Here is a 25,322-nt window from a genome sequence, read left to right on the forward strand (position 1 = left end):
ACAGAACCCTTAACTTGAAGCACAGACCCTGAACCTATCAGTTCTGGCTAACCAACAGACACCTGAACCTATCAGGTTGGTACTCTGACACACAGTAGTACCCTGTCTGACACACAGACTCCCACACCAGCTTCTTCTTCCCAGCTGCTGCTTCTTCACATCCCAGCGTCTCCTGAACTTCACCACACAGGCTTCACATATATATACAGTACAGCCCCTCCTCCTGATGTCCCGCCTTCCCCTCCCCATAGGATGGAACTTTCCCTCCAAACCCATGACAGACAGGTAACATCAGTGCTGTATGTAACAATGCCCACCTTCCCTTCATCCACCGCCAAAATCATAAAACAATAAGATTTAAACTTCCTTTTCCCCCTTGGGCCCCCACTCTTCCCCCTCCTCCCCTCCCCTAACTCAACACTCTTCCTCCCCTCCCCCCTTTTCCTCCTTCCTTCCTCTCCCCCCCCCCCCATTTTAATTTTACACCCTCTGGTCCATGGAGGATTTGCCGGAAGGAAGGAACCGGAGGGTGGTGGTGGTGAGTGTTACATAACAGCACTGATGTTACCTGTCTGTCATGGGTTTGGAGGGAAAGTTCCATCCTATGGGGAGTGGAAGGCGGGACATCAGGAGGAGGGGCTGTACTGTATAAATATGTGATGCCTGTGTGGTGAAGAGGAGATGCTGAGACAGACTGTGAGACACTGGGTTGGGACGAAGCAGCAGCTGGGGAAGAAGAAGCTGTTGTGGGAGTCTGGGTGTCTGACAGGGTACTACTGTGTGTCAGAGTACCAACCTGATAAGTTCAGGTGTCTGTGGGTTAGCCAGAACTGATGGGTTCAGGGTCTGTGCTTTAAGTTAAAGGTTCTAGGTGAACCAAACTGTATGCTTGTGTGTGTGAGAATAAGCCACGTTACTTTATTTTATTCACCTGATTGTTTATTTTTCCCTGTGTGTATTTAAAATAAACCTTATTCTTTTTATTGTTTAAAAATCCATCCCTGGTCTGTGTGACTTCTTAAAGGGAATGGTTGGTGGCAGCTTAGTGTAACTGTGTGACATATCCTAGTAGGTCTGGGTTTGTCACATTGATTGGTGTCCAGCGTGTGGGATACGACTGGTCCAGTTGTCCAGTGGTCCAGCAAAGCCTTGGCAAGTGTGCCCAGAGCAAGGGGGGTCTAGTCAGGGACAGTCTGAGGCGCGTAGGTAATCTTCTAGGTGTACCTCACGGGGAGGTGCACTAGTAGAAGAACGTGCCAACTGGGGAGACTTAGATTAAGGTGCTCTGAGGCAGCCTGATTTTGGCGGGAAAACGCTGAGGCAAAACTGCGTAGCAACAGTGAGCTAGCTTGCCAGCTGAGAGGCCCAGCAGAGGGGGGTAGGCTCTGACTCGATACTGTTGCAAATTTAGTGCTGAAGAACAGCAGCAATCTCTAGGAGAGCTGGTTCTGAGGCAAGAAGGAAAAAAGTGGTCGTTTTATTTTGAGGCTTGACTTTTTAAAGCAGCCTGTTCTGAGGGGGGGGTATGCCCTTGACTCGAAGCCAAGTAGCAGACATGAGTGAAGTGAAAGACCCCCAGATTGACCAAGGTTCTGAGGATGAATTTGGCTCAGTGCAAGGTGACAGCACAGGAGAGCAAGACCCAGAACTCAGAAAAATACTCATAGCCCAACAGCATGAACTGAGGGTGAGGGAAATGGAGGAAAGGGAAAGAGAGAAACAGCGGCAATTTGAATTAGAGAGAGAGAGAGAAAGAATGGAAATGGAGAGGGAGAGAGAGAGAATTGCTCTGGAAAAAGAAAGAATGGCGTTTGAATTAAGAAAACTGGAAATGATGAACCAGAACAATAATAATAATAGGGATTCTGAGGGAGGCCAACTGTCTAAGGCTGACCTGAAGAAATTCCCTGTGTACCACAAGGGAGATTGTCCTGAGGTGTTCTTTTCCTTAGTGGAAAGAGCGTTTGTGGACTTCTCAGTGAGGGAAACTGAGAAGATGACCATCATGCGATCTTTAATCAGTGGTAGCCTGGCTGAGGTTTATGCCGAGATGCCTGAGGAACGGATGAAAGATTTTGCAGAGTTTAAAAAACTGGTGTTCGCAAGACATGGGATAAATGCAGAGCAGCTGAGACAAAGGTTCAGGTCCCTCACCAAGAAGCCAGAACAGACTTTTACCCAAGTGGGGGCCCAATTGGTGAGGCTGCTTGAGAAATGGCTGTCGCAGGAGGGAACAGAGACCTATGAACAGCTTAAAGACTTGATAGCCCTGGAACAGTTCTATTCAGTTCTGCATGGGGAATTGAAATTCCAGGTGAGGGAAAGGAAACCGAAATCTGTGGCAGCAGCCGCAGAAATCGCGGATTTTATCTCCCAAATAAGAAAGCCCTTGGGTGAGGGGAAATCTGTAGGTAAACCCAAAGAAACCTACAGCAAGTACTCTCAGGGACCAGGGAAAAGCCAGCAAGGGGGAGGGGCCCATGGTGAAGGGAAGCCCTCAGGCATGAAACCAAGCCCTCAGAATTTGGAGGGAAAACCCAAACAAGAGGAGAGAGAATCAAAATACACCAGAAAATGCTATTTCTGTCAGGGAAAGGGTCATCTGATCTCAGAGTGTGAGAAATTGAAGCAGCTAAAAGGAATGGTGCCTCAGAATTCTAGTGGGACCAAGCCAAAAGCTGTGTTCTGTGTCCAGAAAGAGCAAGGCTCAGTGTCACTGAGGGAGCCTGTTGCCATGGCTACTCAGTCTGGAACAGCTACCTATGCTGATCAGGCTGAGGAAAATGGTCCTCTTGTGGAGGTAAAGCGCTGCTTGCTGATAAAAACAGATTCTCAGTTGTTTGAGACAGCCGGGGTGGACGTAGGAATACTTGACCGTCAGTATAGGGGGCTGCGGGACACTTGTTCCCAGGTAACCCTGTGCCATCCCGATATCATTCCCCGGGAGTTTATAATCCCAAATGAGAGCATAAAGGTAGCAGGTATTGAGGGGCAGGTAATCTCTCTGCCAGTAGCAGAGGTACCTGTCAACTTTCAAGGCTGGAGGGGAGATTGGCGGATAGCGATTTCATCTACTCTGCCAGCAGCCGTGCTCGTGGGAAATGACCTAGCTGAACATGTGAAAAGGGTGCTAGTGATTACACGCTCACAAGCCACCACGGGGACAGTTCAGGGGGGTAATAATGAGCCAGAGGCGGAAGCAGAGGGGAGTTCAGAAGCTGTGGTGGAAACCTTAACCACAGACAGCAGATTTGGACAGGAGCAAAAGGCAGACGCCACTCTCCAAAAGTGTTTTGAACAGGTGACTGACGCCCAGCTAACACCTGAAACCCCAGTGAGATTTCTGGAGAAAAAGGGGATTTTATATAGAGAAACCCTGAGGAACATCTCAAAAGGGGGAGATGGGATCAGAAGTCAGCTGGTGGTACCTGAAAAGTATCGCCCCATGATCTTACAAAGGGGTCACTCTGACATGTTTGCTGCACACTTAGGGGTGAAAGGGCCCCTTGATTTGATCAAGCAAGATTGGGAGCAGATCACCCAGGATGACCCACAAGATGTTGTGACTTACATAGACACCTTGATGAATGACCTAAGGAGAAATCTAGAGCTGGCAGCAGAAAACCTGCAAGCTCAGAAGGTCAGACAGAAAACATGGTATGACCACAAAGCTAGAGAGAGGCACTTTGACCCAGGGGAGGAAGTGCTTTGGCTTAGGCCCTGCAGAGAGAACAAACTGCAGCTCAAATGGGCAGGACCATATAGGGTCATTTCCAAGATGTCAGACCTGAACTACCTAATAGAGCAGGAGGAGAACCAAGCAAGGAGGGTGGTTCACGTGAATGCGCTAAAACCCTACTACCGAGGGGAACAGAGGGTTTTATTTGCGATAAAAGCAGCTGAGAGTGAGGAAGCGGAATTACCCTTCTGGGAGGGTAGAGGGGAAGTAAAATACAACCCAGAGGAGGTAAAGATCAGTCCTGCACTCACCCAAGACCAGCAGCAAGAACTGAAAATGCTGCTTAGTAAATATCAACAGGTGTTTTCCAACAAGCCGGGGATAGTGAAGGGAGTGATGCATCGGATCCACACAGGGGATGCACCCCCGCAGGCAGTATCCCCATACCGAGTAACGGGACCCTATAGGGACAAGGTGCGGAAGGAGCTGGACGAAATGCTTAGGGAGAACATAATCGTCCCCTCTTCTAGTCCTTGGTCCTCTCCGATAGTCCTTGTGGACAAGCCTGATGGGAGCATTAGGTTTTGTGTCGATTACAGGAAATTAAACCGTGTAACCACTCCTGATGCCTACCCAATGCCCAGGCTAGACAACCTGATTGAAACCATAGGGGGTTGTCGGTTCATCTCATCATTGGACCTGGTAAAGGGATATTGGCAATTAAGAATTGATCCCAGGGATCAAGAAAAAACTGCCTTTTGCAGCCCTTTTGGTCTCTATGAGTTTCGAGTCCTGAGCTTTGGTCTCAGAAATGCACCAGCCACATTCCAAAGGCTGATGGACCAGACCTTGGCAGGGCTCAGTGACTTTACAGTGGCCTACATTGACGACATAGGGATCTTCAGTAATACCTGGGAAGATCACCTGATACACCTGGAGTTAGTGCTGCAGAGGTTAAGTGCAGCAGGGCTAACAGTAAAGGCCAGCAAGTGTCAGCTGGGTAGCCCAGAAATAAAATACTTGGGTCACATGGTAGGGGGAGGAGTGATAAAACCCCTGGAGGCCAAAATAGAAGCTGTTCGTGATTGGCCTAGACCCAACACCAAGAAAAAAGTCAAATCATTTCTTGGGTTGGTGGGCTACTACAGAAAGTCCATCCCGAGGTTTAGCGAGATTGCGGCTCCGCTGACCGATCTGACGAGGAAGAAGGCTGATGACCGCATCCCGTGGACCAGCGACTGTGAGGCGGCGTTCCAGAGGTTGAAGGAGGCGTTAATCAACTATCCTGTCCTGCGTGCTCCAGACTTCGACCGGGAGTTCATCATCTACACCGATGCGTCTAACAGCGGGGTAGGAGCAGTTCTGTGCCAGGAGGATGAGAATGGTGACCAGCATCCAGTGTCCTACCTGAGTAGGAAACTCCAAAAAGGTGAGAGACATTTGGCAACCGTGGAGAAGGAGTGTTTGGCCATAGTCTACGCGATCCAGAAGGCCAAGCCTTACATCTGGGGAAGACATTTTATTCTGTGTACTGACCATTCACCATTGCAATGGTTAAAGACAATGAAAACCCACAATAGCAAACTTATGAGGTGGGCTTTGAACTTACAGGACTATGACTTTGAAGTGAAGGTGGTCAGAGGGTCAGTGAACTGTGTTGCTGACGCCTTATCAAGAAGACCTGAAGATTGAAGACGGCGAAAGAACATGGACTATGTGTATATAATGATGACAAAAAGTAAAATGTACCTGGTTTTAAATTGGTTTGTATTAATAAAGGTAAAATTGATGTAATGCATATGGTAAATGTTTGAAATGCCTATTTGCTATGTTTAACTTGGAGTGTAAGTATATGTAAGTATTATAGGGTATGTATAACTGTTGTTGTATGTTTTATACAGGTTGTTTTTTTGGTGAAAAGCACCTTAGCTTTCCCCCTACAAAACAACTTATAAAGAGGGGAGGTGTTACATAACAGCACTGATGTTACCTGTCTGTCATAGGTTTGGAGGGAAAGTTCCATCCTATGGGGAGTGGAAGGCGGGACATCAGGAGGAGGGGCTGTACTGTATAAATATGTGATGCCTGTGTGGTGAAGAGGAGATGCTGAGACAGACTGTGAGACACTGGGTTGGGACGAAGCAGCAGCTGGGGAAGAAGAAGCTGTTGTGGGAGTCTGGGTGTCTGACAGGGTACTACTGTGTGTCAGAGTACCAACCTGATAAGTTCAGGTGTCTGTGGGTTAGCCAGAACTGATGGGTTCAGGGTCTGTGCTTTAAGTTAAAGGTTCTAGGTGAACCAAACTGTATGCTTGTGTGTGTGAGAATAAGCCACGTTACTTTATTTTATTCACCTGATTGTTTATTTTTCCCTGTGTGTATTTAAAATAAACCTTATTCTTTTTATTGTTTAAAAATCCATCCCTGGTCTGTGTGACTTCTTAAAGGGAATGGTTGGTGGCAGCTTAGTGTAACTGTGTGACATATCCCAGTAGGTCTGGGTTTGTCACATTGAGTGTCTCCTCGGAGGAAAAAAAGAGCACAATCTCCCCCTCACTGCGGGGGCCCTGCTGCCTTGCATGGAGGGGGTGTGTCACCCCATGGTTTCCAAGGGTAGGGTCCTGGCCCCCCTCCCTTTTGAATCTCCCCATGGAGGAAACATCCCCTTTCTTCAGCTCGCATAGCAAAAACAAACTTTACAAAGGACTCTACAAATAACTGTCTACCTCCACACTTCTAACAGTGGCAGCAAAGCATATTGTGAAACTCTGAAAATATCTGCAGCAAAAGATGTAATATTACAATTTCAAGAAGCCATAATAATAGCTCTGTTTGATGCTACTGTCAAACCCCTGGTCTTCCAGAGAAGAGCACTGCAATGTCTTGGATATAAAATTCCAGATATAACAGTGGCAGATATCACTCCAAATGTATCTACTATGATATACAGTGCTGCCCCGCATAGCGACGTTAATCCGTTCCAGGAAAAACGTCGCTATGTGGACACGTTTAATGCGTTCTTATGGGGGATAAACTCACCGTTATGCGAAGATCCCTCATGCGGCCGCCATTTTCGCGCCCTCGGTAAGTGAGGGCAGGGCACGAAAACGGAGCAGGCGGCCATTTTCTTTACCCGGTGGCCATTTTGAAACCGCCGATCAGCTGTTTTAAAAAAATCGCTATGCGAAAATCGGTAAGCGAAACGCTTACCAATCGTCGCAAAGCAATTTTTGGCCATTGGAAACATCGGATTCATCGTTAAACGGTGCGCTAAACAGTAGTTAGAACTAGCACGTTACAGTACAAAGAGCTTCGGACTCGGACTCAGGAGGCCTATATTCAAATATCCACTAGACCACCTGAGATGTTATGTAGTTCTGGAACTACAGAAAAATTTGATATAAAACAAATTGATTAAAGTCATATAAATTACAATTTAAATCGCTATTTGAAAAGACTTGGTTTAACTGTGATATCCCCTGAAATTTTTTTTTCTTGCTATAACTTTAATACACATTTTTCATAATACTTATTTCTCACAATCTCCCTGAGATTGAATTTATACCCTGCCCCTCTACTCATTCTGAAGAACTCTGCATCACTTGGAGAATTTACTGAACACGATCTTGGATTTTCCAGAATTTCCAATATTTTATGTTGAGAAGCAAAAAGGACTGCAGATTTTTCTAATTATATCTACTAGACTGAATAACAGGGAAGACAGAAAAATTAACCCCAAACAATCTGTTAAAAAGTCTATTGGACTGGACAAAATTGCGATTCCCAAAGAAAGAACTTTGAATTCTATTTAGAAAACATTTTAAAGCTTGTAAGCTTAAATTGCTTTATAATACAGAATTGTAATTTACAATCCCGGTTCCATAATACAGAAGACATTTTGAATTAAAGTTATCGTCATTTAAAGCTTTTAAACAAAAAGCATTTTAACAGTAAAACATTTAAAAATCCAATTTAAGCAAAAAACCCTTTAAAACCATTGATTTTTATTCACTTTGTACAGGAGTCATTCAGCTGTTCAGAGAAGCAGTCAGTAGTAAGATATTCAGAAGGATAATTAAAAATAAAGTGTTGTTGGTGAAAAGGAGACAAAAAGTCCAGAAAGGTAAAGGTTCCCCTTGACAATTTGTCCAGTCGTGTCCGACTGTGTTTGGGGGGTGCTCATCTCCGTTTCCAACCCATAGAGCTAGCATTTGTCCGAAGACCGTTTCCGTGGTCATGTGGTCATGGCGACTAGGCAAGGAACGCCCTTCCCTTCCCACTGAGGTGGTACCTATTTATCTACTCACATTTTGCATGCTTTCGAACTGCTAGGTTGGCGGGAGCTGGGACAAGCAACGGGGGCTCATTCCCGTCGCGTGGATTCCATCTTATGACTGCAGGTCTTCTGACCTTGCAGCACAGAGGCTTCTGCAGTTTAACCCGCAGTGCCACCACAACCCCATCAAAAAGTCCAGTACCAATTCACAAAACCTTGAACTTACCTAAAGGAGATATTAAATTACTGTGTGTCTATATTAAAAATGCAGATCCATCTTATAGTAAAGATTTGAACATGTCAGCAACATTTAAAAAATTAAATATGTGGATTGATAATTTAAAAACACAATCCACTTATCTTACTTGAATTTAAGAGTTCTTCAATGGCAGGCAAGTTTCCAGCAGTCAAAGCTTTTTTCAAAGCTTCCTATTTCTCGTCCCTCTGCAATGCTTTATCTAAATACTAAGCCAACAAAAAATAAATGACAACATAAATTTACTAGATGTCTTACAGATCCATTGTAAAAAATGCTTCATTTATTACTATAAAAGTCGGTGAACACTGAAAATCTAACATGTACCCGCTTCTATCCTACCCTGCAAAGGCCAGCTACACTTTTTCCCCTGCCACTACGTGTAGCAAACACAGATAGCACATTTCTGATCTATGCCCTGCACTTTTAACAATAAGGAGGAAACATGCAGCGCTATCTCGTGCAAGTTACTAGCCACTTACTCATAGACAGACAAAGCAGAAAATGCTGCTTCCCATATTTTTACTTCAGTTTTGTTCCATCCCAACCAGGCATCCACTAAATCCTGCTAGTGCAACCAGGAACAGTTTCTTTAATATGTTAGTTGAATTGGAAATCTTGGCCTGCTGTTTTCATCACTGGCCAGAATTGCAAACCAAAATAGGCTGAGAATGTATAATACATGGCTTGGTTTGAAGCAAGAAACCAACAGCAAGCAAAGTTTCTGCTTTGTTTAACAGTTTTTGCTAACGGTGAGTAGCAAAGCTGGAGGAAATGGTTTGGGTTCACTACTATGATATGATGTACTGCCAAATTGCACCTAATGAAGTGCAATCCTAATAGGGGGTTTGAAGCCTGAGAGATGTTTAAGAAGTGGTTTTACCAACGCCCACCCATACAGTGAGTTTCACAGGTGAGGAGGGATTGAAATGAAGGTGTTCTGAGTGTTAGCGGATGACTCCATCAAGTAAACCAAAGTGTCGTATTCCAAGTCCAAAAAAATAAATAAAAAATAAAAAAATAAATAAATCCATGCAAATCCCGGAAGTGAGTCGAAGTGAAATGACCCTTCTATTATAATATCTAAGGAAACACTCCTAGCCTTTAAAAAAAAATCTTTAAAGTGTTAGGTGTTGTTCTGCTTCCAGGTTTCCTGCCTCTGAAAACCATTATTTAATCATTCCTTAAGAAGATGTTTCATATTGTCAGTAAGGCAAAGTGTGGAAAATGAAGGTAGGCGAGCAGGAAAAGCAGTCAGGGTTGAATGGATGGGGCTCAGGTGAGCATCCCTGTGTCAGGCCCTCCAGACCCCAAGGCAAGGACTGGGGAAACTAATATCCTGTATAAAAAGGTAAAGGTTCCCCTTGACCATTTTTTTGTCCAGTCGTGTTTGACTCTAAGGGGCATGGTGTTCATCCCCATCTCCAAACCACAGACCCAGCGTTTTTTGCCCGAAGACAATCTTTCCATGGTCACATGGCCAGTGCGACTTAGACACAGAACGCTGTTACCTTCCCACCAAGGTAGTCCCTATTTAAAGGTAAAGGCAAAGGTTCCCCTTGACAATTTTTTTGTCCAGTCATGTCCGACTCTAGGGGGCGGCGCTCATCCCGCTCTTCAAGCCATAGAGCCAGCGTTTTGTCCGAAGACAATCTTTCCGTGGTCACATGGCCAGTGTGATTTAGACACGGAACGCTGTTTACCTTTCCACCGAGGTGGTCCCTATTAATCTACTCGCATTTGCATGCTTTCCACCGAGGTGGTCCCTATTTATCTACTCGCATTTGCATGCTTTCGAACCGCTAGGTTGGCGGGAGCTGGGACAAACGACAGGTGCTCATTCCATTGCCATTCCGTGGATTCGATCTTACGACTGCCGGATCTTCTGACCCTGCAGCACAGGCTTCTGGCCCACAGTGCCACCACGTCCCTATTTATCTACTTGCATTTGCATGCTTTCGAACCGCTAGGTTGGCGAGAGGCGTGGATTCGATCTTACGACGGCTGGTCTTCTGACCCTGCAGCACAGTCCTCTGCAGTTTAGCCCACAGCACCCCATATACCTCAAGGTTTATAGTGGTGTGCCTGGGGTGATGGTCTCATTCTGCCAGTGGGTGAAGGGAAAGGAGCTTTAGCAGGTGCTTCCTGAGCCCCCTCTCCCTTCATGTGGGTGAAGGAGAGTTATGGGACCCCACCTAAGCCTACAAAAGCTCCCTTATGCCAGCCAGAGAGTTCTTTCTGAGGCAATAAACCAACAGGATTTTTGCCCTGATGCTTCACCAGTGGTCCAACAGGCCCAGCAACACCCTAATCCCTGAAGGGGACAGAAAATATCAAAAAGGCAGAAAGAAAGGCCAGCACCAGCATGGCTTTGCTCTCTTTTAGAGTCATAAAGAAGGGTATCCATGGGAGTGCCTGATGCAGAGTGAGTGACCCTGAAGTTATGGCAAGCGTTTTCAGAGGGATAGAGGAAGAAAGTCGGGGCTTCTCTTCTGTTGTCCATCTTGCTGCTGTTTTTTTTTTGTGGATGATTAAGTCAAAACTGTGACCCTAAGAGGGCTTCCAAAGTTCATGACAGAGGTGATTTCCCATGACCCTCAGCGGTTTATATCCATATTCATGAGCATATTTGCATGAACCTATCAGAGGACTGGAGGGGCGGAGTGAGCAGCTTCCTGAGGAGGCCAGGAGGAGAGGCCAGGAGCCGCAGGGAGGAAGAGGAGGAGGAGGAAGGGAGACACGTTGCCCTCCAGGATCCGACCTGGCTCGAGAAAGAAGCCCAGGGGCCTCGTTTCCTCTGGGGAATCCACGCTCCTTCTCCCGCCTCTGTTCCTTTTTTTAATTCACCCCCTGCCTGAAACCGAAGATTTCTTCCTTCTCCACATAAAAAAAATGACCTGGGGCAGTGGGGGAGAGCAAGGCCAACGGGGGGGGGGGGCTAATTCTGTTTCAGGAAGAGGAGATAAACGGCGAAACCCCTTCTCCCTGGCCAGCAGGTCTGAGCGGATCCTCCTTGGAAAATAGAGAAAAGGGAATGTGCAATGCCAATTTTTTCCGTCAGGATTTTCCAGGGAACGCTGTCCTTTGGGAATGGCAGCGTTCAGCATGGGTTTTGGGGATTCCCTCTAACTAAGATCATGGCCACTGGCCCCATCACCTCCTGGCAAATAGAAGGGGAAGATATGGAGGCAGTGACAGATTTTACTTTCTTGGGCTCCATGATCACTGCAGATGGTGACAGCAGCTACGAAATTAAAAGACACCTACCTCTTGGGAGGAAAGCAATGACAAACCTCAACAGCATCTTAAAAAGCAGAGACATCATCTTGCCGACAAAGGTCAGCATAGTCAAAGCTATGGTTTTTCCAGTAGCGATGTTTGGAAGTGAGAGCGGGACCATAAAAAAGGCTGACTGCCGAAGAATTGATGCTTTTGAATTGTGGTGCTGGAGGAGACTCTTGAGAATCCCCTGGACTGCGAGGAGAAGAAACCTCTCCGTTCTGAAGGAAATCAACCCTGAGTGCTCACTGGAAGGACAGATCCTGAAGCCGAGGCTGCAATACTTTGGCCATCTCAGGAGAAGATGGAAAAGACCCTGATGTTGGGAAAGTGTGACGGTAAGAGGAGAGAAGGGGATGACAGAGGATGAGATAGTTGGACAGTGTCATTGAAGTGACCAACATGAATTTGACACAACTCCGGGCGGCAGTGGAAGACAGGACGGCCTGGCATGCTCTGGTCCATGGGGTCACGAAGAGTCGGACACAACTTAACAACTAAACAACAAAACCACAACAAGGCAAAACATTACAAAAGCCCTCTTAAAGCACTACTTTTGTTAGGCTAAGCAAAATATCACACAACAGGATGCAGACTTTTGAATCTTGCAAACTTTTCATGGCATTAGATGTACTGAATGAAGAATGCAGAGAACTCAGAAGGGCAGCAGTGAAGGGACTAGAAAAGATCCAGAGGTGTCGCTGGAGACCAAGACCAACTTCATCCACACAATTGTAAACCTGTATGGGTGTGTAACTGGGATAGTGAAGGAAACTGATGAGCCACTTGTTGTCACCCTTGCTAGGATATAAGATGCAGTTCATGGGGCAGAAGGTTTCCTTCTGAGTAAACATGATTGTTAATCTTCCTGTTAATCTGCTTGGTTGCTAATCTGCTTGTTGTGTTCTGCAGTGAAGCTGCAGAAAATTCTTTGTGTGCAGTTTTAGCTGGTGTTTCGGGCTGTGGTTCTTATCGCTAAGAGGCGTGCGTTCACATGAAGGGGCCCCCGTAGTGACAGTTTCTCTGTTGATGGGAACCCATTGGGAAATGGTATGGATTCGGTTCTAGGGCTGCCCTGTGTTTCCAGTGTATTTACACCGCATCTGGTGTCTCAGAACAGGGCAGGGTAAAACGCTTGCAAAGTAAGCCAGTACAGCTGCCTGAACTGTAGAACTAGACCACTGCGCAGAGATGAAAGGATAGTCCGGTGCCGCACAACACATAAATTAGGACATGGAATGTAAGAGATATGAATCCAGGTAAACTGGAAATATTTAAATATTGCAGTGCTTGATGAATTAAAGTGGATTGGACCGGGATATTTTCAGTCACACAACTACAAAGTGTTTTGCTTTGGAAATGACAAACTCAGATTAAAATGGAGTGGCTCTCAAACTGAGGGAAGACGCAGTACAGGCAGCTAGGGGGTTTCATGCAAAGTCAGACCAGATAATATCAGTCAGACTTCTGGGAAAATTCATCAGCATGACATTGAAAGTTTAATGCGATGTTGATGTCAGGAAAGGGATCACATACCAAACGAGGCGTGCTTATAATTATAGGTGACTGGAATACAAAAGCAAGAAACAACACAGAAGCAAAATATTTTACTGTGTGGATGATGAGAACCTATGGGTTCTGAAATAAATGGATATGCCTCTCCGCTTGATTTTCCAGATGTGTAACCTATATTGTGGGCAAGAACAGACTATGGAGAGACAGAATGGTTTCCTATAGGCAAAAGTGTCAGACAAGGGTGCATTTTATCTCCTTATCTGTTCAATCTGCACACAGAGCATTTCACACAGAAAGCCGGAATAGATTCAGAGGACGGAGGAATGGAAATAAGTGGAAGAAACATAAATAATTTAAGATATAGAGACAACGTCATCTTGCTGGCACGAAACAGCAAGGACTTGAAATGACTTCTTATACTTGATGCAATCTTTTGCTTTTGCATGGAATCTCTCACCATTCAGCTCTAAAGGGTGGGGATTCGGGCTTTTAGTAGTATCAGGGAAGTAGAAAGCTGTTTCTGTATCTTTTCAGCACACCATGTATAAATTGCATACATGCCTAGGTAAAGGGAAAGCTTCCCCTTGACATTTTAGTCCAGTCGTGTCCAACTCTAGGGCGCGTTGCTCATCCCCGTCTCCAAGCTGTAGAGCCAGTGATTCTCTGTAGACAGTTACCGTGGCCAGTGTGACTAGACACGGAATGCCATTACCTTCCCACCAAGGTGGTACCTATTTATTGGCTCACATTTTTACATGCTTTCGAACAGCTAGGTCGGCAGGAGCTGGGACAAGCGACGAGAGCTTCCTCCGTAGCGTGGATTCGATCTTACGACGGCTGGTCTTACGACCTTGCAGCACAGAGGCTTCTGCGGTTTAACCCGCAGCGCCGCCATGTCCCTTATACATGCCTACTGTATCTAACATAAAATCTCTGAGTGTTGTAACCATTCTTCATACATGAGTCGCTCCACACATACAGACCCAACATAGTGGGTACACTTTTGCTAGACCTTCATATTTCTTTTTTGAGGCACAGCAACTAAACGTGTGCACAGGTATGTTCACGTTTTAGATTTGTACAGTACATAGTTGTTAGCGTGATCTTTTAAAATAAATTATTTTGTGACAACTTCCAACATGGATTTTTATGTATCTATGTATGTATATATGTACGTACGTATGTATGTATGTATTTGTTTGTTTATTAATTTATTTGCAGCAGGAGTTTATGTTTCCTTGTGTTTCCCCTCATATTCTAAGATCCATTTTTGGTCCATCACTGTGGCTCAGACTATATGAGGGTAAGCTGATAGAAGGGGTGGGGTTTTGCTCTGGGAATCATCCACAGGCATGTGTGGAATCTGTCTCCAGGTAAAGGATGCACCTAGAAGTATTCTTTCAGTCTCCTGCTCTTTGCTGCCATCTTCCGGCTGGTGGACCACAGGAAGTTAAACGCAGCTTCCAGGCAGCTAGCAAACAGCCGGGCAGGGTGGCTCCTGCCTGTAATCCTGGCTCCTCGGGAGGCTGAGGCTGGTGGATTCCTTGAGCTCGGGAGTTCTAGGCTGCAGTGGGCTATGTTGAGCTGGTGTCCCTGCTCAAGTCAGCATCAATATGGGGGTCCCTGGGGAGCCGGGGGCCACCAGGTTGCCTAAGGAGGGGTGAACCGGCCCAGGTTGGAGACGGAGCAGGTCAAAACTCCCGTGCTGAGCAATGGGGGGGGGGACTGCACCCGTGAGTCGCTTCTGTGGCCTAGCTTGAGCAAGAGAGTGGGACCCAGCCTTTCCATTTTGAACTGGCCAAGGAAACCTTGGGGATGTAATTTAGAAGATTTTTTTTAAAGCAGGGGCAGGAGAACTGTGGCCCTCCAGATCCAACTCCCATCAATCAATGGCCAGGTCAGTGGTGTGCAGGGATGATGGCAGTTGTAGTCCAGCAGCTGGTAGGGGGGCACAGCTCTGCTTCCCTGGCAAAGTGTCATTTGGAGGCAAGGTGAGGAAACCCAGTCGTTCTCCCTGGGCGTGGGCTTTAGAGCAGAAGGTGCATACTCGGAGCATAGGAAATCCTCATGGAACCGATACCTCTGGAATATATGTATGCAGAGCAGAGGGGAAGCAGCCAGAAGAAATTCAGCTGATTGAAGCCAAGTTGGAGGCAGACGCAGAAAAAGAGACACAGCAGGAATGGGTCATCTGAACCACCGATCAATGGGACTTGTTGTTCAAACTGGTGGGAAGCCACCAGTGGGGGAAATCTAGTCCATGGAGCGTGCAGCTTTTTGGATTATAATGAGAAAGCCCGGTGTCAACGTTCTAGTTTTAATCCTGACATCTGTGGGATAATCAGACCCTGGGATCCTTGGTGTCACTTATTCTGCCACAACGCAATTCTATGCGTGCTTAGTTTGTAGTTATTTTTTTTTATTCTGCCTTTGAGCCACAAAAGAGATTCAGGGCAGGTTACAGCAGAACATACGTACTGCACCATTAAATTAGCCGGCAAACCTAGGATGAACTCTTCCCAAAACCCATCAGCCACAGTGTGGCTACTCTGGGAGTTCTAGTCCTGAAAAGGAGCCTTTCCCAGCAATGCTCCTGGAAAGAAGCGCAGGTCTTCTTGGGGGGGGGTGTTTACCTTGGGCAAAGTTCACAGAAAACCCCCCAAGGGAGGGGCTGCTAGACCATCCTTCTCAATCACTTTGCGGATGGCGCTTCCTTCTCACTCCCAGCCCCAGAGCCCCTCCTTGGGATGCCCTTTGGCCCGGGCGGGGCTCACCTGTCCGGCTCACCTGTCCCGCAGGAGCACCGCAGCCCCAGCCTGCCATTCCTAAAGTCTCCGATAGAGGGCGACGGAGACCGCCTCTCGTTTGGCTCCGCCCCCGTTCATCCCTCCTTGGGTCTCCCCAAACTCGCCGGCTCGGAGCGGCACAGGTTTGGCCGCGCGGCCTCGCCGTAGCCCAGGAGGCACCTCGCGCATGCGTGCGGGCCATTCGGCACCTGTCGGGGCAAGCGAGCGGAGCTCCGCCGTCCGTCCTGCGCCTTTGGGCCGCCATGAAGACCCGCTTCAGCACCGTCGACATCCGGGCCGTCATAGCCGAGCTGCGGGAGAGGTGAGGCCGGTGGGAGGCGCGGGCGGGGAGGGGCCGGCGGGCGGGCGGGCGAGCGAGGAAGGGAGGGAGGGAGGGAGAGGATTGGAAGGGAAGGGAAGGGGGCCCGGTGGGGGTCTGGCCCCCCCTTTGGGACTCCCTCTCTTCTCCTCTTCCTCCCCTCCTCTTCCTCTTCCTTCCCCTCTTCCTCTTCTTCTTCCCCCCTTCCTCCCCATCTTCCTCTTCTTCCTCTTCCTCCCCCTTCCTCTCCATCTTTTCCTCCCCTCCTCTTCCCTTCCTCTTCCTTCCCCTCCCCTCTCTTCCTTCCCCTCTTCCTCTTCTTCTTCCCCCCTTCCTCCCCATCTTCCTCTTCTTCCTCTTCCTCCCCCTTCCTCTCCATCTTTTCCTCCCCTCCTCTTCCCTTCCTCTTCCTTCCCCTCCCCTCTCTTCCTTCCCCTCTTCCTCTTCTTCTTCCCCCCTTCCTCCCCATCTTCCTCTTCTTCCTCTTCCTCCCCCTTCCTCTCCACCTTTTCCTCCCCTCCCCTTCCTCTTCCTCCCCATCTTCCCCTTCCTTCCTTCCTTTCCTCCTCCTCTTCCTCCCCCTTCCTCCTCATCTTCCTCTTCTTCCTCTTCCTCCCCTTCCTCTCCACCTTTTCCTCCCCTCCTCTTCCCTTCCTCTTCCTCCCCCTCCCCTCTCTTCCTTCCCCTCTTCCTCTTCTTCCCCCCTTCCTCCCCATCTTCCTCTTAATCCCCTTCCTCTCCACCTTTTCCTCCCGTCCTCTTCCCTTCCTCTTCCTCCCCATCTTCCCTTTCTTCCTTCCCCTCTTCCTCCCCCTTTTCCCCTCTCTTCCTTCCCCTCTTCCTCTTCTTATTCCTCTTCCTCCCTTTTCCTCTTCCTCCTCCTCTTCCTGGATTCCTGTAATCTGCTTGTTCCCTCCGCTTAAAACTGTTAAATATCCAGGTAGACCGGCTGTCAGATTTTGTATTTCTTCCCTCCTCTCTGATTCTTCCAACGAAACCACCGCCACCAAGGGTGGAAACCTCCGTGCAGGGGCTGTTCAAAAAGACTGGAGGAGACTAAATAGCAGCCTTTATAAGATCAAGAAATTATACTTGGTTGCAATCTGAATTTCAGTCTGCTTTGTCTTGCTTGTAAAGGTGATAGGCGTGGGTGTTGTGTTTTAATCTTGACTCTCTGTTATGGCTAACTTATGATCCTAATGACCAAGTGAAAGGTAGTAACTCTCTCTAGAGACAATTCACTCCATTCATTCTAAGAATGTAAAGCAAAAACATTTCAAAGCCTTTCTTTTGCATTCTTCCACCTCCCGACACCTGCTGTCGCTTTCTGCTGCTCTCACGTAAGAACGACGGTCGCACCATCATTTAACTTCTTGTTAAAAACTACCGAGTCTTTGGCAAGACCTGCCTTTGAGTTACAGTCAGAATATAATGTTTTCCCCCAGCAACTTTGAACAGTGTCTTAACAGTCTTCTGAAACTGTGTGTATGCTATGGTGTGACAACATAGATATGTCTCTCTTCTTTTTGACAGCTTGTTGGGAATGAGGGTAAACAATGTGTATGACGTCGATAACAAGACATACCTCATTCGCCTTCAGAAGTAAGAGCTAAATCTTTCTTGTTTGAAATATTGCTAAGGTTTGATCCTGTTTGCCCTCTGTGTATGCAAACTGACACGAACACACAGCCTGGTCAGTCCTAGCAGTTCAAAACCAGCTTCCATATAATGATGACACAGTTCTTCCAGAAAAATGAAAGTATTCCTTCCACTTGAAAGGAAACGTGTTGCTCCTTTTTTTTGGTCAAATTTTACTCTGGAGGCACAGAGGGGAAAAAACAATTTTTTAAAAAATTGAAAGTTGGATTTATAATTCCAGTTGGAGCTTTTGTTTACATTGGATGTTTATATGTTTTCTTTTTAAAATCTCTTTAAAAAAGCCCTGCGTAATGAATAGAGTTTTAACTTAAATGGTGTTATAATTCAATGATGGTACTTTGGATTAAGGATTACACATTCTAATTTTGTAATATTAGGCAATTGTTCAGTTGCTGAAATCCTTGCTAAAAAGGGAGGCATCTCTTACTTGCCAAGCATGTTTGTCAGGGCAGAAGGGAACCGAAAGATTTGCCTTCTCTTAAAATCTTAACACATTTTAAAATACTTCCCTCCTACCTCATGCCTCAGCTCTCTGTATAGCAAACTGGATAAATATACCCTGTTTCCCCTAAACCTGAAAATAAGCCCTAGTATGATTTTTCAGAATGCTCTTAATATAAACCCTACCCCCCAAATAATCCCCAGTTTAGTGAAACCCACCATTCTGCAGCAACTAGAAGATGACATGACTGTATTTGAATAAATGTAGATTGCTGTTTATGAAAAAAACCCACATTTATTTATTTGTTAATGGATTTCTATCCCGCCCATCTAGACCAAAGGTCTACTCTAAACATCCCCGAAAATAAGCCTTAATGCGTTTTTTGGACCAAAAATTAATAAAAGACCCTGTCTTATTTTTGGGGAAGCATGATATCTTTCTTTCTTTCTTTCTTTCTTTCTTTCTTTCTTTCTTTCTTTCTTTCTCTTTATCTTCCTTCCTTCCTTCCTTCCTTCCTTCCTTCCTTCCTTCCTTAATTAATTAATTAAGGAATTAGATTTTTACCCCACCCCCCTAGACAATATCTACTTGGGGCGGCAAATCATGTTGATGGAGTTATGCAGATTTAGCAAGATCTGATTTAGTGAAAACTGACAGACCAGCTGACAGGTTTTGTGCATCCGAACCTGCCTGATCGGTCCTGGGACCTTAAGAAGCAAAAGTGAAACGAGGCATGGTCAAGAGACCCCTCCCTCCCTTCCCCTGATGCTTTTTTGCTGTCTCTAGGCCCGACGTCAAGGCGACACTTCTCCTGGAATCTGGAATCAGGATTCACACCACAGAATTTGAGTGGCCGAAGAACATGTTGCCCTCGGGCTTTGCAATGAAGGTAATGCTGTCATCTTTTGCTAATGAACATTTCTCAAGGATGCCAGGGGAGAAGAAGTGGCCAGGTGGCCAAGTGGGGGTGGGGGCTATGATGGCTTTGTAGGTTTGTGAGCAGGGTGGCCCACAACGTTGTTACTGAGTACCTACGGCTCTCCATATACCTTCTTGTGTTTTCCTTGCAGTGTCGCAAACATTTAAAGACAAGGCGGCTTGTGAGTGTGAAGCAGCTGGGTGTTGACAGAATAGTAGATTTCCAGTTTGGGAGCGATGAAGCCGCCTACCATCTGATTATAGAGCTTTACGACAGGGTAAGTGGAGGCTGAGAGTTCTGGGAAAGCCCCTTTGTGGTGATACTCTGTGTGGCGTAGTGGAGCGAGTGACAGACTAGGCCTCTGGAGACCTGGGTTCAAATCCCCACTTGGCCATGTAGACTCACTTGGGGAGTGGAACTGGTAAAGCCACTCCTTAAATATTACACTGATCTTGCAAGCAGTGGCAAGTTCTGGTAGTACATGTGAAAATATTATTAGGGTCACTATAAGTAACTTGATGGCACAAATAACAACGACAGCCATTGTGGTGAGTGGACCTTTGGTTGCTTTCTCTCCCACTTCTTCCCAGCAGGGGGCCCTTACTTTGTCATCTGATACTATGTGCAATAGGACCCCTGTATCCACAAGATCAGTATTCGTGGTTTCACTTATCCACAGTTTGAAAATATCAAAAATATTAAAAGAAAAAAACATTTAAATTTTTTTCACATGTATTACCAGAACCTTCCACTGGAGGGAGTCAGAAACCACACTATGAATACTTGTTAGTGAAGAAGACATAACATGGTCTCTCGTGCTCTCTAGTGGCCAGTTTTGGTAATGCATTTGAACATATATTTGTGTCTGTACTGTATTGTGTTGGGGAGAAAACCAGTGAGAGGTCTCTTTCTGATGTTCTATCTGCTGACCAAGATTTCTGGGATCTGAAGTCCAAGAACCTCTGGAGGCCCAAGGTTGGGGATCACAGCTTTAGGGGGTTCTTCCCAGTGAATGCCTGGCCCTTCTCCTGCCTTCTTTGTATGGGTTCTTAAGGAGAGCCTTCAGAAGGGTGCCAAATATTGGGTCTAGGCTAGACCTGCCTGTGTGCTGCCCCCTCTGTCGTCCTGGGTTTGGGAGCAAATCCAGATTGCAATATCGTTTGCCACCTCTGGGGGTCGCTCCTTTGGTGACGCAGTGCTTGGGTTGGTTGCAGGGCAACATTGTTCTGACGGACCACCAGTACCTCATCCTCAATATCTTGAGGTTCCGCACAGATGAAGCGGACGACGTGAAGTTTGCTGTGCGGGAACACTACCCAGTCGATGCTGCCAAAGGAGCAGCCCCCTTGCCCGATCGAGAAAGGTAGGTCTTTCCTTGTCACGGGATTTGAATTGGGACCCAAGCTGTCCTCAAAGGCTGAACGCCGCTGACCTCTTTTAAGACCCTCGGGAAGGTTGCTGTTCGTAAGGGTCACCCTCTCTGGCCGGTGTTCTTCCTTTTTTTTGACCTTTCCTTTTACTCTGGTTTCTGGTTTCAGCGAGTGATTTTCCTCCTTTTCCTAGCCCTTCAGTAAAAGGTGCCCTAATCCCGAGAGCCATGCTCAGCCCCGTTATAATAGGTGTGTGAAAGAAAATCTTGGGGCACCCGAAGGAGGCACGGGTGGCCAAATCTTCGTGGCCCAGAAGCCACCTCTTTTAATGCCTGCCGTGCGAGACTTCTTTCCGTTTGCCCAGTTCTGAGACTGGCATGGTGCTGGGCAGGTTCTTCATGAACGGAATATTGTCTGATTTTACTTGTCACGGACTGGCATTTCAAAGCATTCCCATAGGGATGTGCTCTCCTTTGGTGACCTTCTCGCCCTCTTTCTTAGGCTGACCGAAATAATAACCAGCGCACCGAAAGCCGATCACGTCAGGAGAGTTCTGAACCCACATCTTCGTAAGAACTATTCATGCTTGGCTTTGTTTTTGGGGCCTTTTAAGGAGAAAGGCGGGGGTAAAAATATTTTAAATACATAAACAAATGGTGAGCTTCTAGCCCCTTTGACTTCTTCTGAAATAGGAAAGTACAGATGTACTAAAAGATGCTACTATGGCGTATAAAATAATGAGACGTTGATACCAGGAATTCTCCACTGCTTTTGTAGGATCCTAAGATCACTCCTGTTGATGAGATGTCCAAGCACCGTGTATCTCATCTGAAAATGGCAGATGATCTTTGGGTTGGGAGAGGAAACGGTCCAAATGAATTTGCTGTAAATATGTACAAAATGTCTCAGTTCTCCCTTGGTGTGAGCTGAAATTCATTGTTCTGGGGCCAGTGCACCTAAAGCCGATTGGGCCAAGTGTTAAAAAGGTCTCAGTCTTGCTGTTTTGCCTGCCTTCTAAATGTATCCCTTCCCTTTTCTGTGCAGCATATGGAGCCACCCTTATTGAACACTGCCTTATAGAAACTGGATTCCCAAGTAACGTCAGAGTAGAACAGGTGGACAAACCAGGTGCGTGCCGGAATTTTGAATGTGAAATAGACGGCTTACCTTTTCCCCTGTCTGGCAGCTTCGCTGGACGAGAGCAGAGATAAAAACATATTGGCTTTGTACAATGTCATGTTAATTCTTCTTCCTGGGTCTGCTTAATTCCTTAGGGACTGGCAGTCTAAGAGGGTTTTTTTCAGATTTGGGTTGTTGTGCTGTTGCTTTTAAAGGTGCTTTTAGTATTGATTTTATTTACTGTTTTAATACGATCATTTCTTTAATTCTTTTTAAATATTTGCATAATTATTGTTTATAGCTTTTGGATGCTGTCCTTTTTGTGATGTAAGCCGCCTGGGGTCCTTTATAAGGAGAAAGGCAGGGTAAAATATTTTAAATCAATTCATTGATCGGGGAAGGCCTCTTCTTGGGAATTGCGGGGGAGTCCTGCCAATCTCTGGAGATAAAATCTGGGGCAACCCCACGGTCACTCTCTCTGTGTCCTGTAGCGCCGTAGTGACAGCCGAGAGCCAGCAGGGACCTGGATTCCTACTGTTGGGGATGTGGGAGAAGCTTTGAACGGTCCCCTCTTCTCAGAGAATCTCCTGTCCAAGGAGCCGATGAAGGGAGGTTTCGGTCTCCCCCACCTTTGCCTGCTGAGATGTGAGCGGCGGGAGTGCGTGTTTAGCCTCAGATCCTCTACCTGGCAATTCCAGGCAGCTGTAGAGGGCACTGAGCTGGCCTCGAGCAACACACCCTCTACTAGTTCCAGCTTCCTGCCACGAGGCACCCACCAGGCGACCTCTGGTGTGCAAGATGCTGCCTGCACTGCAACAGTACAAATGCAGAGTTTCATGTCTGTCTGTCTTCCTTCCTTCCTTCTGTCCGTCCATCTGTCCATCTGTTTCTTTCTTTCTATCTTTCTATCTTTCTTTCTATCTTTCTTTCTATCTATCTTTCTTTCTATCTTTCTATCTATCTTTCTATCTATCTATCTTTCTATCTATCTTTCTATCTATCTATCTATCTATCTATCTATCTATCTATCTATCTATCTATCTATCTATCTATCTATCTATCTATCTATCTATCTATCTATCTATCTATCTATCCCTTTCTCCCAGTAAGGGGACTCAGGGCAGCTCATAGTATTTAAAAAACAGAAATAAAAAGACAGGAAGTTTTACATTAAAACAATCTATAAAACAGATTAAAATACTTTGCATTATTAAAAACATGTAAAACTTTTAAAATGATCTTGTCTTAAATAGGTGCTCTCTCTCTTCCTCTCCCTCTTCCTCTTCCAGATATTGAAAGGATATTTGCTGCTTTACAGAAAGCCGAAGGCTACATGGAGATGATGGACAGCTTTCAGGGCCAGGTAGCTCAGCCTTTTGGCAGCCGATGCTGTGCCCTTTCCAGTCCCGGCAGACCCTGCGATGCAGAGAGTGTTGGAACATCGCCTTCGCGGGGTTGCCAAGGGGAAAGGAATTGCTCTGGAGCCTTTCCAGGAGTCTCATGCAAAAGGCAGGAGTGGAGGTCCAAGGGAGAAGAGGGCGGTGGTGGAGTTAAATGGGGAGAAGGGGATGATTTGATTCTTCTCACCATTTGGGAGAGGAGGGGCTCATCGAACTTTCAGTGTGTCTCGTTGTCTGCTGTCGGCAAGCTCTGGCCTCGTTCTTCTTTGCCAGTCTTTGCAAGTGGACCCTTGAGCCTCCGTCCCGCACCTGTTCTTTCAACCTGGGAAAGCACGTGGGGAAAAAAGCCCTTCACTCTTGCTCCCGTTCACTTTCTTTTGGCAGGGCTATATCATCCAAAAAAGGGAGAAGAAGCCAAGCCTGGAGCCGGACCAACCTGCAGCAGAAATCTTCACGTAGGTATTTTGGTGGTGGTGGGGGGGCCCTTTGGGAGGGTGGCCTTTCCTGCTCTCCCACTTAGGAAGCCGCGTTCTCCAATGTCTGTCTTGCAGGTACGAGGAGTTTCACCCTTTCCTGTTTTCGCAACACACAAAGTGTCCGTACGTGGAGTTCGAATCTTTCAACAAGGTACGTGGGGTTTGGTCAGCCTTGTATCAGTCAGCTTGGAACAAAGAGTCTTGCTTGGTTCCTTCGCTTGCAGGAGGATGAATCTTTGGATCTCGGATTTGATAGCCTGAGAACAGAGCTGAAGGATTTGAATACACGTTTTTGAGGAAGGGTGGCGTTTGTTTGGCCCGGTGCTCTTGCAATGGTGGGTGGGTGGGATGGTTGGATTTTCTGCTCCTGTAGTCTGATGCAAAACACCAGAAGGAGACAGAATTAAGAATAAGATGAAACAAATATCTGACTTTGTTTTTTTGGGACGATCTAGTTTCAGTTTTCGAGGAAGCTTCAATGAAGGCTTATGCGATGTAATCTGTTTCATTCTGTTCTGTTCTTTGTAGACGTGTTTTCTATGATATTTAAAATCGGTTTCCTAATTTTTTTTTTGAGAAACGTATATGCCTTTTTTTTTCTCTTTTGGAAAAGGCAGTGGATGAATTTTATTCCAAGCTTGAGAGCCAGAAGATCGACTTGAAGGCATTGCAGCAGGTACTGGCCGCATGAAGAAACCCATGGGCTCCTCTCGAGGGCTGCTGGCTGACTGTAGGAAAATGGGTTTCCTGGTGTCGTCCACCCCCCTTTCCCCCTGGGGGGGGCAGCCGACCTCTGCTGGCTGGCGTTCCTGAGATCTACAGCATTGGCAGGAGGGGGGTTTGCTCCCATGCCCCGGCCCCGGTCTTTGCAGGAAAATTTAGATGATAAAGGATCAAGGAGGAGGGATTCTTCAGTACAATCAAGAAGTAACCCCTCAGATAAGCGTTTGGAGAGTTTGCTAAAGGAAGAAGCAGAGATGGCTCAAAAGGGTGAAAAATCAGAGATGAGGCTGGTCTTGGAAAGAGTAAATAGAGTTTGGAAAATTAGTTTCCTGAAGGAAGGTTTTCAGAATGCCCTAGGCACCTTGGAAGCAGGACTAGGAAAAAAGGACCTCCCCAGGTTCGGAGAATAAGATGTAGCGCAGGGGTGTCGCCTCTTGTGGGGAGACCGGTTTACTTCCCCAGCAAGCCTTAAATGTGCTCTGCTGGCAGTGATGCATCCTGATGACTGGCTTTCTTCTAGTCCAGAGGCAGGCAGGATGGGGAAACCCTTTGGCTGCCGGTGGGAACACCGTGTGCTCGATCGGTGGAACCTTTTGGGGGGAGCCCCTTCTGGCCGGTTCTGCGTGGCCGGTTCTGCGTGGCCTTCCTTTCGCTCTGCCCTTGGCTTGTGTTGTCTTGAGTCCGCAGCGGCATCACGTTGGTCCCCGTTTGTCCGGCCCACCCTTTCCACTCTGCGCTTTTTTGTCCTGATAGGAGAAGCAGGCTCTGAAGAAGCTGGAGAACGTCCGGAAGGACCACGAGCACAGGCTGGAAGCTCTTCATCAAGCTCAGGTAGCACGCCGATTCCAAAATGGAGCGGGGAAGGAAAGCCGAGAGAAAAGGGCTTCAAGGCATGGAAGGGTCTTCTGCCCGGGAGAAGACAAGCGTCGTTGGAATTAAAACATAAGACTTCCCTTAAAAGTCAGCTGGCTGGATAGCTCACTGAGTTAGGCCTCTGGCTGTGGAGCCAGAGGTTGGGAGTTCGATTCCCCAGCTGGGAGGGAGGAGCCAGCCTGCGTTCCCTTGGGCCAGCTGCACCGTTGTCAGAAGAAGGAAAGGGGACCCC

General features: G+C 46.8%; 1 protein-coding gene across 1 annotated transcript in view; it reads left to right on the forward strand.

Annotated features, from left to right (window-relative positions):
* The first annotated feature begins 15,967 nt into the window (after window positions 1-15,967).
* NEMF (nuclear export mediator factor) overlaps window positions 15,968-25,322 on the forward strand; it is a 29,519-nt gene continuing 20,164 nt past the window's right edge. The window contains exons 1-12 of the mRNA XM_072986927.2: window positions 15,968-16,112; window positions 17,643-17,711; window positions 18,997-19,099; window positions 19,281-19,406; window positions 20,344-20,492; window positions 21,001-21,068; window positions 21,544-21,627; window positions 22,908-22,981; window positions 23,403-23,473; window positions 23,570-23,645; window positions 24,108-24,170; window positions 24,971-25,048. Coding sequence (XP_072843028.2) covers window positions 16,054-16,112; window positions 17,643-17,711; window positions 18,997-19,099; window positions 19,281-19,406; window positions 20,344-20,492; window positions 21,001-21,068; window positions 21,544-21,627; window positions 22,908-22,981; window positions 23,403-23,473; window positions 23,570-23,645; window positions 24,108-24,170; window positions 24,971-25,048 — 1,020 coding nt within the window. The 5' untranslated portion in view covers window positions 15,968-16,053. The remainder of the gene's footprint in view (window positions 16,113-17,642; window positions 17,712-18,996; window positions 19,100-19,280; window positions 19,407-20,343; window positions 20,493-21,000; window positions 21,069-21,543; window positions 21,628-22,907; window positions 22,982-23,402; window positions 23,474-23,569; window positions 23,646-24,107; window positions 24,171-24,970; window positions 25,049-25,322) is intronic.

This window comes from Pogona vitticeps, chromosome 1 (assembly GCF_051106095.1).
Source record: "Pogona vitticeps strain Pit_001003342236 chromosome 1, PviZW2.1, whole genome shotgun sequence".
Taxonomy (NCBI): Eukaryota; Metazoa; Chordata; class Lepidosauria; order Squamata; family Agamidae; genus Pogona; species Pogona vitticeps.